This window comes from Pseudonaja textilis, chromosome 1, assembly GCF_049901715.1.
Source record: "Pseudonaja textilis isolate UNSWEBS1 chromosome 1, rPseTex1.2, whole genome shotgun sequence".
Classification (NCBI taxonomy): domain Eukaryota; kingdom Metazoa; phylum Chordata; class Lepidosauria; order Squamata; family Elapidae; genus Pseudonaja; species Pseudonaja textilis.
The window spans coordinates 187,070,003-187,087,446 of record NC_141990.1 but is presented as its reverse complement, the minus strand read 5'-3'; the positions used below and the strand labels follow the sequence as shown (position 1 = coordinate 187,087,446).

The 17,444-nt window shown below is 38.0% G+C and overlaps 1 protein-coding gene and 1 long non-coding RNA gene across 3 annotated transcripts in view; one reads left to right on the top strand and one right to left on the bottom strand.

The window, feature by feature from the left end:
* The window catches only part of RAPGEF4 (Rap guanine nucleotide exchange factor 4), a 164,278-nt gene that overhangs the window by 131,312 nt on the left and 15,522 nt on the right, over positions 1-17,444 (top strand). For both annotated transcript variants that reach the window (XM_087919936.1, XM_087919937.1), the window contains 7 exons: positions 1,912-1,990; positions 6,116-6,266; positions 6,892-6,980; positions 8,504-8,534; positions 8,943-9,021; positions 10,948-11,094; positions 13,711-13,808. In XM_087919936.1, the coding sequence (XP_087776062.1) occupies positions 1,912-1,990; positions 6,116-6,266; positions 6,892-6,980; positions 8,504-8,534; positions 8,943-9,021; positions 10,948-11,094; positions 13,711-13,808 (674 nt within the window). The remainder of the gene's footprint in view (positions 1-1,911; positions 1,991-6,115; positions 6,267-6,891; positions 6,981-8,503; positions 8,535-8,942; positions 9,022-10,947; positions 11,095-13,710; positions 13,809-17,444) is intronic.
* On the bottom strand, positions 271-8,947 carry LOC148127969 (uncharacterized). The gene is made up of 3 exons (XR_015740755.1): positions 8,621-8,947; positions 1,104-1,184; positions 271-609 (listed from the first exon to the last, which is right to left on the bottom strand). It is a non-coding gene; the product is annotated as an uncharacterized LOC148127969 (long non-coding RNA).

Here is a 17,444-nt window from a genome sequence, read left to right as displayed (position 1 = left end):
GGTCATCTGACATAATTTTAATACTTTGAGTTAAAATATATGAACTTCATCCAAGAGCCTTTCTATTCATGATTATAGAAGTATATACTCTATATCTTTAGCATTAATTAAAATATCTTGTCTTGTAAATTGCTTCGGATGTCAGAATATCACTTGTACAGGATTTCATCCAAGTTAGTAAATCAGAACAAAAACTGTAAATGTCACCGCCATTTATTTGCTGGAAGACACACCCAGTGAAAATACTCTGATTTATTAGTTCTTATTTACAGTCCCAGACCAAGAAACATGAGTACAAAATTTGAAATACAGAAAAATCATTTCTCAAGCAATTAATGGTGAGAAAAGAGTATCAGCTGCTTTTGCAAACCATAGCTATTGCTAGAAAATGTGCAACTTTTAGAGTGGTTGTCTAAGAGAGTTCTTGCAGAAGAAAGATTGTAATTTCTTGATTGGGAGGCCCTAAGATTTCTCATCTCTGTATCTGTGTTTGTGTGTGTTTTGGTAGATCCAAATTCCAAATACTTTGTCTGAACAAAATTCTAGCCTTACCAAAGATGTCCATTATGTAGCCTTTATTGATTGAAAGGGGGCTTTCAGCTCAATTATCTGTGGACAGAGTATGGAGGAAATTAGCTGCAATGTCCATTCATTGTTGTCTTCTCAAGATGATTATGTTGTGGCATCAGAATACTACAATGCTGGTTAAAGGCAATTATAATAGGAATCTAACCATTCCCACCTCAAAGGAGTCAAACAGGGCTGCATTTTTGCCCTTTAAATATTCAATGATTGTGGCCTTTTCAACCCACAAATTTCACCCAATACTTGTCCTTCCTCATTTTAATTCTCTTGTATGCAGATTTTTCACATAAACAGCCACTTTATGTGTAATCAAGTGGACCTTTGCAGCTGCCTAGCGGACTTAGAACCATGCATTTCTAGGGAATTTCTTAACATTAATTATTCAAAAACTAAGGCTCTGGTTTTCTCTAGAAAGCATTGTAATCCCCTATTAAAATTAAATTTAAGAAAGTAAGTTACATAGTTACCCAGTTCTACCTTACATGTTGTAATCTGTGAAAATTATGATAATTAAATACCTTTTCATGGCTTAAATCTTCATAATTTGTTCCTTTACTCATGTCAGTAAATAAAAATTTTGCAGGACGTTGGGTTCCAACCTGCGATAATCAGACTTGTTATTCTGGCACTGTACACACGTTTGCAATCCTATCACATTTGCAAATTCTGAATCATCAAAAGGATTAGAAATTTGTTCTGAAAACATAAAGAGAAGGCTAAGATCCCCAAGGAAGTGATGCTACTGTGAGCAACGGCACATTTCAAATTTTTGTCTTGCTTTGAAAATTAATTTATTTACTGCAAAATCTACTGCATGGAATGAAGCCTCATTCTGTTCTGAGTGACATATTCCTTATTCATGGAAAACAGGATTTCAATAGTAGCTTTCATTTTTTTTTAATTGCTTCAAGTAACATATATGCTTTTATACGCTTTAATGGATGGGTACTGAAGGTCATGCAATTCAGATGCTTTCATGTAATGTCAATAGAAATTGATAATTAAAATCTGCTGCTTTGTTTAGTCAAACCTTGAATGTAGAACGTGCTTGATAAAAAAACTTTATAAAGTGCGATGAAAGCACTTCTGTCTCTGGCAGGGCTATCAAACTCCCGGCCCATGGGCTGGATGCGTCACGCTCTGGCCATGCCCATGCCTGGTTTAGTGAAGGGGATGGAAAAGTCCCAATATATCACATGACATCACCATAATGACGTGAGTTTGATATCCCTGGTCTATGGAATAGACCGCAATACTGCAAAATATGTCTGCTCTTTTGTGCTGTTTTGATTTATCTTGGTACTGCTCTTGATTTTATTTTCACAGATGCCGGTGTGAATGATTTTGTTACAATGCATTGTGTGTTCATGCCAAATAATCAACTTTGTCCAGCTCTGATGGCTCAATATCCTTTTTTAAGTGATATACACCACAAACAGACTGTCATTTTTTTTCAGCACCATCCTACCTTTTGAATGTGGTATCCAATCTGGGTCGGTTACTGGGACCAGAGGTTTAGTCTTCCGAGCTTTTGGATTCATACTGAAGCCCATCCTCAGGGAACTACTCTGTCACCAGAGTGTGTGAGGGACAGAACGTGTCCTCTCACCACAATACACATTCTGGTGAGAGAGAAGTTCCTTGAAGATGGGGTCCAGCAGGAATCTGAAAGCTCAGGAGACTAAACCTCTGGTCCCAGTGACCGACCCAGATAGGATCTCACAGCATTACCCTGGGACACATTTATTTGCCTTCATTTGTTATTTCGAATAGTTGTTAAACAAATGGCCATAATCGAGGACTATCTGTAGATTGTCAACCCAAGGATTCTTCAAACTATTTTGCAACATCTTATTGTAATTTGTTGCTTCTCCTCCAACTCTACTCCAGTGTATCAATTTTTTCTACTGGAAAGTCAACTTTTTAAAATCATTTAAAATAATACAGGTATATTGTTTTCCCACCTATCAATTTTATCAATTTTTTATTTCAGCATATACAATCGTAAGTGAGCTTGGACTGTTCTGCTACCATAATAAGCAATTTTAAAAATTGATAAATGTTAATAAGCAAAATAAAGGATCCTATTTATGTGCATTCCAACTCTACACAGTATATTTCACTGGAATTTAATTCTTTTTCTGCCAAAAAGTAAAAATCGGCTATTTTAACTTCATTTCCATTAGTTCTCCCCAACTGAGTTTGCAATTAAAATGACAGGTAATATTGACCGTCTTTATAGAGTCATTAATAAGGATCAGAGCATTCAGATAGCTGTGAAGCTTTGCATACTTGCATATAAGTGCTGAGTATTATTATCACTGCTGTATTATTAACATTTTACATGAATCTCTGCATTGCCTTTCTCCCAAAATGAACACTGAGGTTGGGCTTAAGAATCTGAAAGAAAATAAATCAGTGATTATACAGAGGGCAGAACAGACTGCATAGTTAGTAACAGTTCTTAAAGCTCAAATATGAAATCAGTATGCAGTCACAACATCATTGTTGATTAATACCTTAGAAATTATAGCCTCTCTAGAATATTATTTATACATAACACTATTATTCTGATAGATATGCAGCATGAAATTTAGAAAGGGAGGGCTCCACCTTTTCCTACGATAGAATTTGCATGGGAGGAATTATTAGCAGAATTAAAAATAAGTAGATGAGCAATGGAAAAATGGAAAAGAAATTGCTAGTGCCTGTGGTGAGTCACTTAATCAGCAGGTAAAAGGATATTGAATAATTACAGGGCTTGCGTGGAAGAAGCGGCATGGGAAGGCAGGAGAAAGTCAGTAAAATGTTGCTTGATTTTGAAAGGCTGTATAGGGACCAATGCCTGCACTCTCAAACTTCTTCTCCAGGTTCTCCTACAATGAAACCACTTGTTAACTTCTGATCTTGATTCGGTATTTTTCAGATTACATTAAGTGCTCCAAATCCCAGCTGTCAAACTACAGTAGCCATTTCCAAGGTTTTATTTTAACTACAAGGAAATGGTGGCTGTGTGGGGAATTCATCAATGTTTTCATAAATCACTTCCTTTACATGTACGCCTGGCTGTATCTTGAAGAGAAAAAATAGAATATTTCCTGGTGAGGAACTTAAAGAGTCCTTGACTTATATCGGAGACTGCACTATAAAGGCCTTCAGGTTTTGATTTAAAGAAAACAATTTATTTTAAGAACTGCCTTCACCCCATGTCTTCTTGCTTGACAGAACTGTCATTTACAGAGGATAATCTGGGCTATTCATTCCACCTTGGAGTCTTGTTCTGTGAATATCTGTTGCTGTCTAGCTGTCTGACTGTCAAATCTAACTATCCCTATGTATCCTAACAAGGCAAGACTAAGCAGAATTTTAGAATTTCAGCCAATTGACTAAGCCTATTACTTAGTCTTCGATTTGGTTATGCCTGATGCTTGGTTGATGGTTAGATAATGAAATGGAAGTAAAGGTTTCATGAAGACGGGGTGGAGACAGGCATGAGACTTTGTAAAGATGCACTAGCTGGTTTTCTGCAAGGAAGAGACAGCACAAAATGGATTATATGTTAATTGAAAAGAATACTGCTTGCCTGCCTTCAAGAGATTTACTTCCCTGAGAGAAAGCAGCACAAAATCCAGCAGTATTTAAAGTCCCACCATACTACCACTAGATCAGGCCTTTGTTGGTTCCCTCCACATAATATCTAAGAACAGCTGGTTTCCCTTACCCACAGAAACTTAAGTACCTTCACATGCTGCCATCTTTCATGGGATGGCGGGAAGCAAATCACAAAAATGTGGTATGTTGAGACAAACTACAAACAAACAAAATCCCTTTATTGTTGTGGAAATACAGAGTGGAAATACAGAGTGAGACACCAAATGTGCTGTCCAGACAGTTTAAAGTTAATGGGATTTGGGATAGTTACTTTGGAATTGTGATCTGTCCCCTTTAAGGGAATGCATCATAGTAAATGTAGTTAAAGGTATCCTGGGAAATGTAGTCCATGTCACGTGACCACATCTGTAATCCTGATTGGTCACTATATTGACCCTTGTTGGGTTGGGGGAGGCTCCCTCACTCTTACCTGTAACCACCATACCGTACCATGCTTCAATCATGATGGGGTTGAGACCTTTTTATCTTTCTACTGTTCTGCTTATTATTCTTTGGATGGTATAAAGCAGACAGAGTAACTCCACAAAATATCCATAACAAAGTCTTTTTTATTGGTTCATCAGGTATCCTCATAACTCACATTTGTGATTAAGTTCTTCTTAATGTCCAATCCTTTGTATATCTGTCTTGTAGTGTAGAATGATAAAAAGATCTCAACCCCATAATGATTGAAGCATGGTACAGTATGGTGGTTACAGGCTAGAGTGAGGGAGCCTCCCCCAACCCAACAAGGGTCAATATAGTGGCCAATCAGGATTACAGATGTTGTCACGTGACATGGACTACATTTCCCAGGATACCTTTAACTACATTTACCATGAACATTCCCTTAAGGGAACAGCTCACAATTCCTAAGTAACTATGCCAAATTCCATTAACTCTAAACTGTCTGGACAGCACACCAAATAAACTCTGCCAGCAATACATTCTGTCTATAATATATTTTAAAAATAGATAAATTGAAATTGTAAGATGCAAAAGAGAAAAAAAAAGTAAGCACAATTTAAATAAAGCATTGGCTCAACTTAGGAAGAAAGAGAGAGGGACAGGGAGAAAGAGGATGAAAAAGAAGTGGGATTGGAGTGATTTATTGTGGTAAAAGCATATGGAATTGAGTGGATGGACTGGAAATTAATCAATGAACTTAATCTTAGTAGTGTGGTACTTCCTTTGCTAAACTGGCTAATGGATCTAAGGTACCCTGTCCATTATGGTGACATTTGTGATAGGAAAAAAAAGAATCTTCTATGGGATTGATCTGCTGGAACAACAGAGGCTAGCTGTTTGCTCATTCAGAAACTTTATATTCGGTTCAAATGGTGCAAATCACAAGCACTACTACTGTTGGAATGGGACTTCAGAAATGTGTGGTACAATTATACAGAGCTAAAGAAATGGTGTACTGTCTTAGCCTGTTTTTCTTATTACATCTACATCCATCTTTGCCTTGCTATTGTCCCCATCCCCTGATGTTTCACTTTCTGAGAATTTGACCAAGGCCTTAAATCCAAACTTAGTATATGGAAATGCTCCATGCTCCATTTCTTTTACAGTGCAAAGAAAAATCCACGATGTTTATGTTTAACACAAACTGTTGACCTATTCTGTTTTATTGGGAAATCACTTGTGCTTTCTTTTCCTGCTATTCATGTCAAGTGTCATGGTAATCTTTTAAACTGGAAACTTGTGAAATACCATTTTGAACTAGAAAGCCCTGCTGGGCTAGCTGTGGAATTGGCTCATGGCTGAGAAAGTCAATTTCCGGAAAGTTCACAGTTATGAGGAAGTGATAGGGAATTCAGAGGAGTGATAGTGATGGGGAATGGCAAAATGACTGTTTGCCTTGACATCCTAGCACTTACCATGCCCAGCCTTCTCAAGGCACAGAGCAAGAAAAACTGGATTATGCGCTGAATAATAAAAGGCGAGTTGTTCGTTTAGTTCTCCTGTGGGCTGCTTTTTATGGTGATGTTTTGCCAGAAGAGGAAGCAGCAGTGGCGTTTCTGGAGGTAAGGCCCGTTATTAAAACAACTGTTACCTCTTTGCACTGAGAGTATTTATTGTAAGGATGTTACAAAAAGACCCATGGTGATATTTCAGGCTTTCATGAAAAAAATGTGTGTCCACATAATTTTAGGGAATAGTCCATTAGTTAAGCTTTGTAATAATAATGGAATTTACTTCTTATAATAACTGAGGTGGCCATCTCGCTGGCTAATCTCAATGTTCCTTTTGAGCATCAAATGAGGAAAACATTTGAAAAGTTATTTTATTACTGCTGGTGATAACGTATTTTTCTTTTGTTTAATAATTAAAACTGAATTGAAATGCTACATTTCTCTTAAGGAAAAACAGCAGTTGAGATAGTAAGAGATGAAAGGAATCTAAAATAAATAAATTAAAATACAACCAAAAACAGACCACAATTTTCAGTATGGTAATGAGAGAAATATATTACTCTTAGAGTGAAGACCAAGGGTTATCTAAATACTTGGAGTATAAACTATTATAACTAATACTATTTATTATGTACGTAAAGTATCCTTATTTGAAATCAGTATAGATATGATGCGGATTTTGTCAAATCAACTGGACTTTTTATGTCATTTGAAGAGTGTGATTATCATTTAACAGGAATTTTATGTATCTGTATTGGATGATGCAAGGGTAATTACAGCACTCAAAGAGCAACTCCCAGAGCTAGAGAAGACTATGAAACAAATGTAAGTATCAGATCAAGCTCATTGCTCCAAACTGATCTCTGCCAATGCCTAGCATTAAATCTAAAGCGGGGTTGTTAAACTCAATTCCATTGAGGGTCGCATCAGGGCTGTGGTTGACCTCGGGGAGAGTGGGGGAACAGCAGGCATGGTCGACTGGGTGGGTATGGCCAAGTGGATGGGTGTGGCCAGATTGATGCCACTCACTGGGTATGGCCGACTGGGTGGGTGTGGCCAAGTGGGGGTGTGTGGCCAATGATGCAGGGCGGTCCCTTACATTTTCCAGGAGAGTCCTGCGGGCTGAATTCGGCCCACAGGCCTTATGTTTGACACCCTGGATCTAAAGCATTATCATTGTTAGACCTTGTCTTCAGCAAAAAAAAATCTGCTAGTATTTTCTTTAAATAAAAATATATATGCCATAGTTGAAGCTTTTGGATTGTTTTCAAGAGCTGCTTCATGTAGAGTGCAGTGCAGTACCCTAACTGTGAGTTGATGAGGGCAGTATTCCTGCTGTTAGGGGTACAAAAAAATGGATGCATCAGCTGAAGCTGTGCAAAAGGCACTCCAGCCACAGACCTTAACAGTTTGTGACATATGCTTCTTCAGGTGAGTGTGACCCTATTGAAACTCAGTGTTGGAATCAGAATCAAGCAAAAGAGCAACTTCATTGTGCAACCTGGGCTTGTTTTGACCCATCCAATTCCTCATAGACTCTCGGCACTAGGTCAACCAATTCTCCAAAGAAGCTGAAGGCACAAGAAGCAATGGATGGAAACTAATTAAGTTCCTTAGAACTAAGGGGAAATTTCCTGACAGTGAGAACAATAAACCACTGGAATTGCTTTCTTCCAGCACTTTTGGGTGCTTCATCCCTAGAGGCTTTTAAAAAGAGATTATACCGCCATTTGTCCAGAATTATATAGGGTCTCCTGCCTGCACAGGGGAGTGTGGATTAGAAGACCTCGAAAGTCCCTTCCAATTCAACAGGTCCACCCGGCCCAGCCAGGATGGTCATGTAAACTATCATCAGGATAGAAACGCACGGTCCCAATGGTTTTGGGTGCTGCAAATGTTGAATGATATGCATTTTGTTTCAAAGAGTCTCTTTTCTTTAATTGCCTGAAAGCCAATTTCCTGGATATTCACCGTTATAAGCAGTGCAACAGCATATATTGTGTACTTTTGTTTTTAGTGGACATTGTATTTATATTAGGAATTTACCATATTTGTTAATATATTACTTTAAATATCGAAACTACTTCATATATATTCATGAATGAACAAGTTGGGTAGGAATAATAACACCAAGTCAAATCTAATAAATATGGTTACCAGACTAAGATTAGTTTTCAGAATCAAAAGCTCAATTCTGTATTGCTTAAGAGTCTAAAAGTATTTATGGTATAAAATCTCTAAAATATTAATTTATTTTAAAAACTCTTTGCATTTGTATTTTTGTTGATTAGTTTAGCATACAATACGTAACAAAAAATATTGGATTATGTTTCATTTGCATTTGATAGATCAGAAGAAGCTAAAGGACCTCAGAAAAAGGTAAATATTTTAGATATGTATGCCATAAAAATAAGTTACTTACAAATATTCTATGTTACATACTACCATGTTTCCATGATACTTACTACCATATTTCTCTTATTAATTCTCATCCGTGTATCCATATCGTATAAACTTCAGGTAAGACATTTGCCTGCAGTCAAGAAGTGGCTTTGTATTAAGATGTTAAGATGCTATATGTTAAAAATTTACAAAAGGCAATTCTTGCAGATTTAGGTCTCCAAAGTCATAATATGAGATGGGTACCATGAAATATTTTCAAAATACATAATTAATTTTGCAGTTTTTTCCTTATCTAAATTTGACTGTCTAATAGTAGGCCATAAATTGGATAAGTTGTTTTTCTCTTGTATCTGTGATTATGAAGGGTTTTTTTTCCTCCCTCAGCACAAAGTCCTTTTGCAACACTTTAACATGAGTGATGAAAGAACACAAAAACGCCAGCCCATCAGGGGAAGTGATGAAAGTAAGTCAGTCCACTGGATCACACGAGTTTGACAGCCCTGCTCTAGAGAGTCCTTTATTTCTCTCAACAAATATTCCAGCAAACAGCCCTCTAATGACTGATAAAGCTCCACCACCACACTACCCTGAAGGCAGCCAACCTCAGTCGCCCCCCAAAACAGCCCCTACAGTATAAATAAAGCCCACAAAGTAGGAGCATGCTCAGAAGGCAAAGTCCAGGATTTCAAGTCCAGTCCACAAGGCAGAATCCAGGCACAAGACAATTGCAATCTTCAGGGCGAAGAAAAGATCCAGGCCAAGAAGCACAGAAGTCCAGGGCAAAAACCAAAGGCACAGAAAAGCAAGGGCCAAAATCAGACCACAAAAGAAGGGCTGGGTCGAAGACAAAAAGCGAAGAGCAGTCTTCCAAGCGAGGCAAGGCAAACTAGCAACAGGCATGAGTAAAAGCCGGGGGAGTTTAAGCCAAAGCAAACAATTGTTCCTGGCAAAGACTAACATCCCTCGGCTTCCTCTTAAGTTACTCCACTCCAGGTGTTCCTGGTGAGGAGGGGTGGGGCAATTTCCTCCCATGTAGCCTTGCAGCTCTTCTCTGGGCTTGGGTATGCTCTGCTCTCCGTGCCCTTGGATCAAGTGGGGCAGGCAGCTGTTCCACATCAGAGAGGTTCTGCTCTGCCTATCAGCACCACTGCCTGTCAGCAGCCGATCCTCTCCTGTGTTTGTGAGGGTAGGCAGCTCTCTGTCCCGGCCTACCACCTCCCCCAATGCCTGAGGGGCCCGGGACAGCATCGCCTTAGCCTCTGGCCTCTCCAAACATGCCAAGGGAAATGTGCCATCCCCATCAGACGATCTCAGTTCTAACTCCTACTCCGAATCGGGCTCCAATGGGGCCACGACACACATTAACAGTAATGGAAACTTATCAACAGTGTCTAGGAAGGCATTTTAAAATGATAGTGGGAAGATGGCTGTTCACATGTAGATGGGATATGAGTAGATAGATTTAAACTGAGAATTGAGACCTAAACACTTCATGTCCTAGTTCTCAGTGACGTCAATCCTTATTATCAGTCCCAAAATGTAAGCTTGTATTGTTTTAAGTTGCAAAGTTGGTGTCTTCATTTCTTATCCACTCTCTTAAGAATTCAGAGCCATTAAGGCAAGCCTACAGTAGAAGCCGTAATGATGTCACAATACACATGCTAATGACTTGAATTAGGTCAATTGCATAATTTATGCCATTTGGATGATGATATCATGATTGACCTAATAACTACCCACCTTTCCTGTGGACACCCTTCTATCCACACAAAGACAGAAACAAATTAATCATGTTAAGGGGGAAGAGGAAGTAATGAGTAAGCCTGAGGAAAGCATTTTGGCCTACTATCCATCATTCTCAAGAACTGTCACTTCTAGCTTGGATATAATACCGAAAGATATTAGAACTAAGATACTAATTTTAATTTAGATATTAGTCCTAGGTTTAGACATTAGTCCTAGAACTAATGTGAAATTTCCTAAAAGAATAATTAATCAGTGGAATGATTTGCCTCCAGAAATTGTGGGTGCTCCAACGCTGGGTGTTTTTAAGAAGAGTTTGGGCTTGTCTGAAATGGTATGGAGCAGAGATCTCCGAACTTGGCAACTTTTAAGACTTTTGGACCTCAACTCCCAGAATGCCTCAGCCAGCAAAACTGGATGAGGAATTCTGGGAGTTGAAGTCCACAAGTTTTAAAGTGGCCAAGTTTGGGGACCCTGCCTAAGCAGGGGTTGGTCTAGAAGACCTCCAAGGTCCCTTCCAACTCTTCCAATGCTTGATGAGAGAGCCATTATTATTCAATGATACTGTATCATAACAGTATCTTGTTCGACAGGACAAGGCAGGTTTTTAAGTCCTCCTTTCATAATGTGTTATTTTTGTCTCAAGTTTTATTCAAGGTATACTGTGTGGATCATACATACACCACGATCCGCATTCCAGTTTTGTCATCTGTTAAAGAAGTTCTCTGCTCAATAGCTGACAAACTGGGCTCTGGAGATGGCTTGATATTGGTCAAGATGAGTTCATCAGGAGGTAAGGCATCTGGATAACTTGCCTGAATATATCTTGAGGTGGCAAATCATGGTGGAATCAATATAACGATTTCCTCAGTATTTGTCAAATTGAAAATAACAGGAATTGCTGTCCATTATCTCCAAAGGTACCAGGGAAAGGCTTAAAAGCTGATCTATTAGTAAAGGTTTGATCAGGTATACCTTTGTTCTTTTTAAGGCCTATATGTTATCTGCTGCATTGCTCTTGTCAAAATAGGTATAGAAAATACGAAATAAGCTTTAGCAATCTTAAGTGATATCTCTTAAATAAAAAAATAAAGACTTTGTTGAGGAGCTAACTCCTTAAGGCAAGATTTCTTAGCGTTAAAGAAAAGACTGACGGTTTTATTGTCACTGTGCTGATTTTCCAGCTACCCAATTTGCCTGCAACCACAGGATTTTCAATGTCTCCCATTCATATTTTAACTAAGTCTGACCCTGCTTAGCTTTTTGTGTTCTGTTAGGGTCAGATAGCAGATGATGCCACCTGCTCTCAATTCTAATATATTACGTTACTTTACTTCTATTACATTATTATTCTGTTTCCCTATTCCACACTCAGAACATATCCATAATGTTATAATACATTATTTAAAAATGTGAATCTGCTAAGTGCTGTACATTTAGGACACAATTAAGTTTCTTTTTATAATTTGATCTCTTCCTCACATTTGAAGGGACAGAGAGGGCCCTTATATCTATGATTTTTCTTGTCCTTGTTTTGTGAATTTAAATTTGCAAAATACACATCAGATCTTGGTAGCTGTGATATCTTCTTGGGAAGAGATTGTGTGTATGTGTGTGTGTATGTGCGCACGCGCGCACGCGCAGCATAGTAACAGAATTTGATACATTTTTTTCCCTTTTTGTTTTATGCCTTCAAATCAGTGTTGATTCTTGACAACTGCTTGAGCTATGCCCTGTAGTTTTCTTGGTAAGATTTTCAGAAATGGTCTGCTTCTGCCTTCTAGGGCTGATAGTGAGGGACTGTCCCAAAATCAGCTAGCTGGCTTCATGACTAAGGTAATACTAGAACTCCCTTTCACTTGATTTTTAACCTGGTGCCTTAACCGCTGCACCAAACTGGCTCTTTGGTGCAAGCATAAAGTATGCCATTTCAAGGACCTGTTATTCACATTTTTTTAGTTAGAATAGATCTCCTATATATAAAGCACCACTGGTATGTCTATAAAATAATGAGCATTATCAGACAGAAAACAGGGGTGCACATTTAACAAATAAATAAGTAGTGAGAAGTATTGCCAATTCCGTTATATCACCTAAAAAATCTATCTTAATTAAAACTATTGTCAGGGATGAATTCATTTGGAAATATATTGATTCTAGAGGCAAGGAGGGTTGTTGTTTTTTTTGTCATTTGATTGACAAAAGCTGAGGAGAGGTAGTCCTCAACTTACAACCACAATTCAGCCCAAAATTTAAATTTTTAAATGAAACATTTGTTAAGTGAATTTTGCCCCATTTTCTGACCTTTTTGGTCACAGTTGTTAAGTGAATCACTGCAATCTATAAGTTAGTAACCCGGTTGTTAAATGAATCTGGCTTCTCCATTGATTTTGCTTGTCAGAAGGTCGCAAAAGGGGATCAGGACACAGCAGTGGTCATAAATATGAACCAGTTGCCAAGCCTCTGAATTTTGATCATGTGATCGTGGGGATGCTACAAAGATTGTAACGGTGAAAAATGTCACAGTTTTTTCAGTGTCATTGTAACTTTGGTCACTAAATGAATAGTTGTAAGTCAAGGACTATGTGTACTTGTTCGGGATAACAGGACAGAGGGCGTCAAAAATCTCAAATGGCAGCCACAAACAACGGACGGTCTGGCATTTTCGTGTTCACAGTGGCATATATAGAAAAAGGGAAGGACTTCAGTTGCGTGGTTGTTGCTGCCATCTTTTTTTGAGCATCCCTGCTCAAAATCACTGATATACTACATTGTGACTTGAGAACTTTACAACTTTCTAGGATAACCTAATCAACTTATTTTATACCTAGTGGCTATCACATCATTTAACAATTGTTAAACACTAGATTTCCTGCATTATAAATCGTAATGTTTTAGATGTTATTTTTATTTGGGGGGATAAAATGCGAAAAGTTCAGGGAAGGCTTTGATGGTGCTTCAGATGTTTTACGGAAGCATATGGAGACTTGCCTGCACCTTAATTAAAAATAAAAACTTGAAATGCAGAATATCTGAGGATTCTCCAGAATAATGGTAGAGTTCACCAAGCAATTCTGGGTGGTATTTGAGGAAGTTCTAGACTGTGATGAGCAGATAGAAACAAAACTGAAATGACTTATCTGCTTTTCCCAAGCAAAGAATTTTGATTAATTTGTATCATGAATATAAACAATAAACTTATAAAAAACTTGAATAGGAACCAGCTCTGCATCCAAAATTCTTAATGTACCAAATTTGCTAAGAGTATGTCATATCAGTCAATAAGTGTTCAATGTGTTCATGATACTAGACTGTACACTTCTTTACACAAAGAGTTGGTTTCAGTGGAGAGAAATCCATTCTGTAATGTTCTGCTATTTTAATTTTCTTCTGCTTTTCATTTTTACAGAGAAGGCGGTTCTCAAACCTCATGATGTTTCGGTGTTTACGACACTCAGTGTTAATGGGCGCCTCTTTGCTTGTCCTCGTGACCAATTTGACTCCCTGGTATGTACCTTTGCTCAGTTCCAAACGCTTCTCAGATAACAGACAATTCTTTCAAGTTACCCTTACGCTGAATAAGATAAGCATGTCTGATTCTGCAATTCTGCTGTACCTTTGCGATAAAATATCATTTGGGGCTTTGAAGAAACTGTGTCTGTGCAAAAGGAGAGCAAATTTTATACAATTAAGTAGATTATAAATATTTTCTGATTTCATAATAGTTATCCAAACCTATTTTCTATGAATACATGGGAATGGAATGTGACTAGTTAGTGACTTACACTAAAGATTGACTTGATTTGATAAAGGCAGAAAATAAGACAGTGAGATATAATTTTACATTTACTATACAGAAATTATTTTGGTCATATAACAATTGTAAAAATGTATGTTCATTATGACCTAAGCAGTATCATATAGACTGGATTCTAATAAACTATAGGAATACAATAAATAAATATTTTGAAATAATACCACAGGGCTTATTATTAAAGTTGACCACATTTGAGATATTTTTCTTAAATATTAGAAATGTTTAAAAGGACTTCCCAGTAAAGTAATTCTACCATCTTCCACTGGGTTCCACTTTTGTAGATGTAGATTTTTTAAATGTATTTTGTGGTTCTTATGGGTCATTCAAAGCACTTCTCATTGCCAATCTATGTCAGCAGAAATGTTACGGCTGCAAGCTTTAATACTGGTTCCTGTTTTATTTTTAATGAATCATCTGATAGGCTATTGTCCTTCATAAGTAAGTATAAAATAAAAGTCTTCCCACTCCTTAAAAGGCAATGAGTTTTTCAAATCCCAAATACTTTAAAATAAAAGCAAAAATGTAAATATTTGCACCTTGCAAATACGTTTAAATGTATCCATTTCCGACCAGCTCCACATGATATAAAAGATGCTAATATTTCTAAGGAGAGTTTTGAGGTGTGTATGTTATCTTCCATCAGCACTTAAGGATTTTTGAGTGAGCAGAAGACAATCTCAGTGTTATAGTGTGTTTTTTAAAAAAGAGAAATCTGGGCGGATATGACTGTAGTTCAAGGAAAACCAAGCATAAACGTATTCACAGAGGTTTTTCAGTCTAGAACAGGGGTTCCCAACCTGGGGGTGCGAGACAATATTCCAGGGGGTGCGAGAAAAGTCCAGGTAAATAATAGGATATTGGCTATATGTTGGCATTTTTATTTATTATTTATTTCAGGGGGTGCGAGGTTCGAGTGAAATTTCTTTAGGGGTGCGGGGCGAAAAAAAGGTTGGGAACCACTGCTCTAGAAGGAATAATTGGTATTAATGACTAGAGTTTTTAATTCTATTGTTATGTCTGCCTACTTTGAGAAGTAGTCATAGCCTTCCCACCTCAACTGCACCATTTGCTTTGAGCAGTCATGCTGAAAGCAGGCACTGCGAAAGTAGTAGAGGTAATCCTTGTTTAACGACCATAACTGGGACTGGCAAATCAGTTGTTAAACAAAGAGGCCACTAAGTGAAACTGCGACTGTGCTTATGCTCCTATTTCAACTGTCCTTTGCAGACCTTTACAGACGTATAAAATGCAAGGGTTTTTCATAAAGTTACTTTTTCATCCTCCATCATAACTGCGAACGATTGCTAAATGAGACAGTCACTAAACAAGAAACTACCTGTATGAGAAGGCAGCTTTCAAGTGTATTGCCTCATCTCTGCCTCTAAGCAAGGAAAACCACCCTGCAGGCAGGGAAGATGGTGGGCTCCTTCCAATATTCTATTGAAATGAAGTATTGAACAGAACAATTGCCTATTATTCTGCCTATTCCTCTAGGCACCTGATAGCAATGAATGGTACACAAGTGTTCCTTGGTATCCTAGCTTTGCTAGGACTATCTAATACTTTGCCCTTAGAAAATAGAGTAGTAATGAGATGAGATCTAATGAGATGCAATCGTCTGTAGGGGCTCTCAGTCATCCAGGTCATGGTTGTCCCAAAGGTGCTTTTTTTTTTTTCAGAAGGCAACTGGACTTACTTGTTTTTATTTTTTGAAGAAGTCTCTCTTCTCATCCAAGAAGCTTCTTCAGCTCCGACAGGATAGTGGGGAATGGAAGGATTTATATTCCTTGCAGACATTCCTTCCTTCCATTCCCCACTATCCTGTCGGAGCTGAAGAAGCTTCTTGGATGAGAAGAGAGACTTCTTCAAAAAATAAAAACAAGTAAGTCCAGTTGCCTTCTGAAAAAAAGCTCCGTTTGGATTAGATGCAATACAATGTATTGGTATATATTTCCTACGGCTGTGCACTTTTGGATGCAAAAGTAAGACAGTTCTTTGCAGTACCCAAGTGGCTGTAGTAGTACCTGTACTATGGTTCTTGAAGCCAAGAACACCTTTAGGCAGAGGTGCACTGCATGTTTGAATACAATTCTGGGAAGAGATGTGGCTGGTTTAAGGAGTTACTGATGGATCTGTGTGAGTTTCCTGCAGACACCAAAGTACCTTTTCCACTTGGAACCTGAAGTGTGGTACAGCCCCAATGTTTATAGTCTAAATAATTCAAAGTATTGCATTTAGTTTTAAATTAGAAATACAAACAATATCTGAAAAGCTCAGGAGGATCTTCAGCCAACACAACATACGTGCACACTTTAAACCCAAGATTACACTAAGGTAGAAACTTGTCCACCCAAGGATAAAACACCCAACACAAACCAAGCATCGTGATATATGCAGTACAATATGATGAGCCATGTGCAAATCTATACATTGGAGAAACAAAACAACCCCTTCATAAACACATGGTACAACATAGGAGAACAAACCCATCAGGACTAGATTCAGCAGTCCATCTGCATTTAAAAGACAAAGGCCACTCTTTTGAAGACAACGAAGTGCATATTTGGGACAGAGAGGATCACTGGTTTGAAAGAGGGGTCAAAGAGGCCATCTATGTCAAAATTGAACAGCCCCCTCTCAACAGAGGGAGAAGGACATCATCTATATCCAATCTACAACACAGTCCTTTCAGCAGTTCCAAGAAGGCTCCACATCCATTTGCACTACTCAGATAACCCTAAAGACACAGATAAACCTCCAAGTGATCTTACTGACCATCTAAAAGAATGCAAATGACCAGCTGTCTGCAAGGAGTATAAGTCCTTGCAGATTCCCTGCCATCCAGTCAGAGCTGAAGAAGCATCTTGGATGAGAAGCAAAACAATCTTCAAAAAAAAACAACAGAGTCCAGTTGCCTCTTAAAAACTTTACTGAGAATCTCCATAGATACTAAACAAGAAGTTTCCATCTTTCATCTATGACACAGCTAGGAAAAGAGAGGAGAGAAGAAACGCAGCCTGGTCTGGGCTAGTGTTCCGTCGCATTCTTCCAAATATATTCTAAGATTGTTTCTACTGAGTGGCTGGATACCTCTTTTAAAGTAACATGAAAAAGAGGAAGAAAACAAACATGAATGGATTGTACTGCCCTCTGGTGGAATAAAAAAACCCTAGAAATGTAGCTGCCTCTAGAATTGAGGAATTAAGTGAAACTATTGAAACAAAAGTGAAAATGTTAAAAGAGTACAGAACCATTTTTACATTCAGTTTCAGAAGGAAAGTCCTTCTGGAAGAAATATAATCCCAGAAAGCCTCCATATTTTAAAA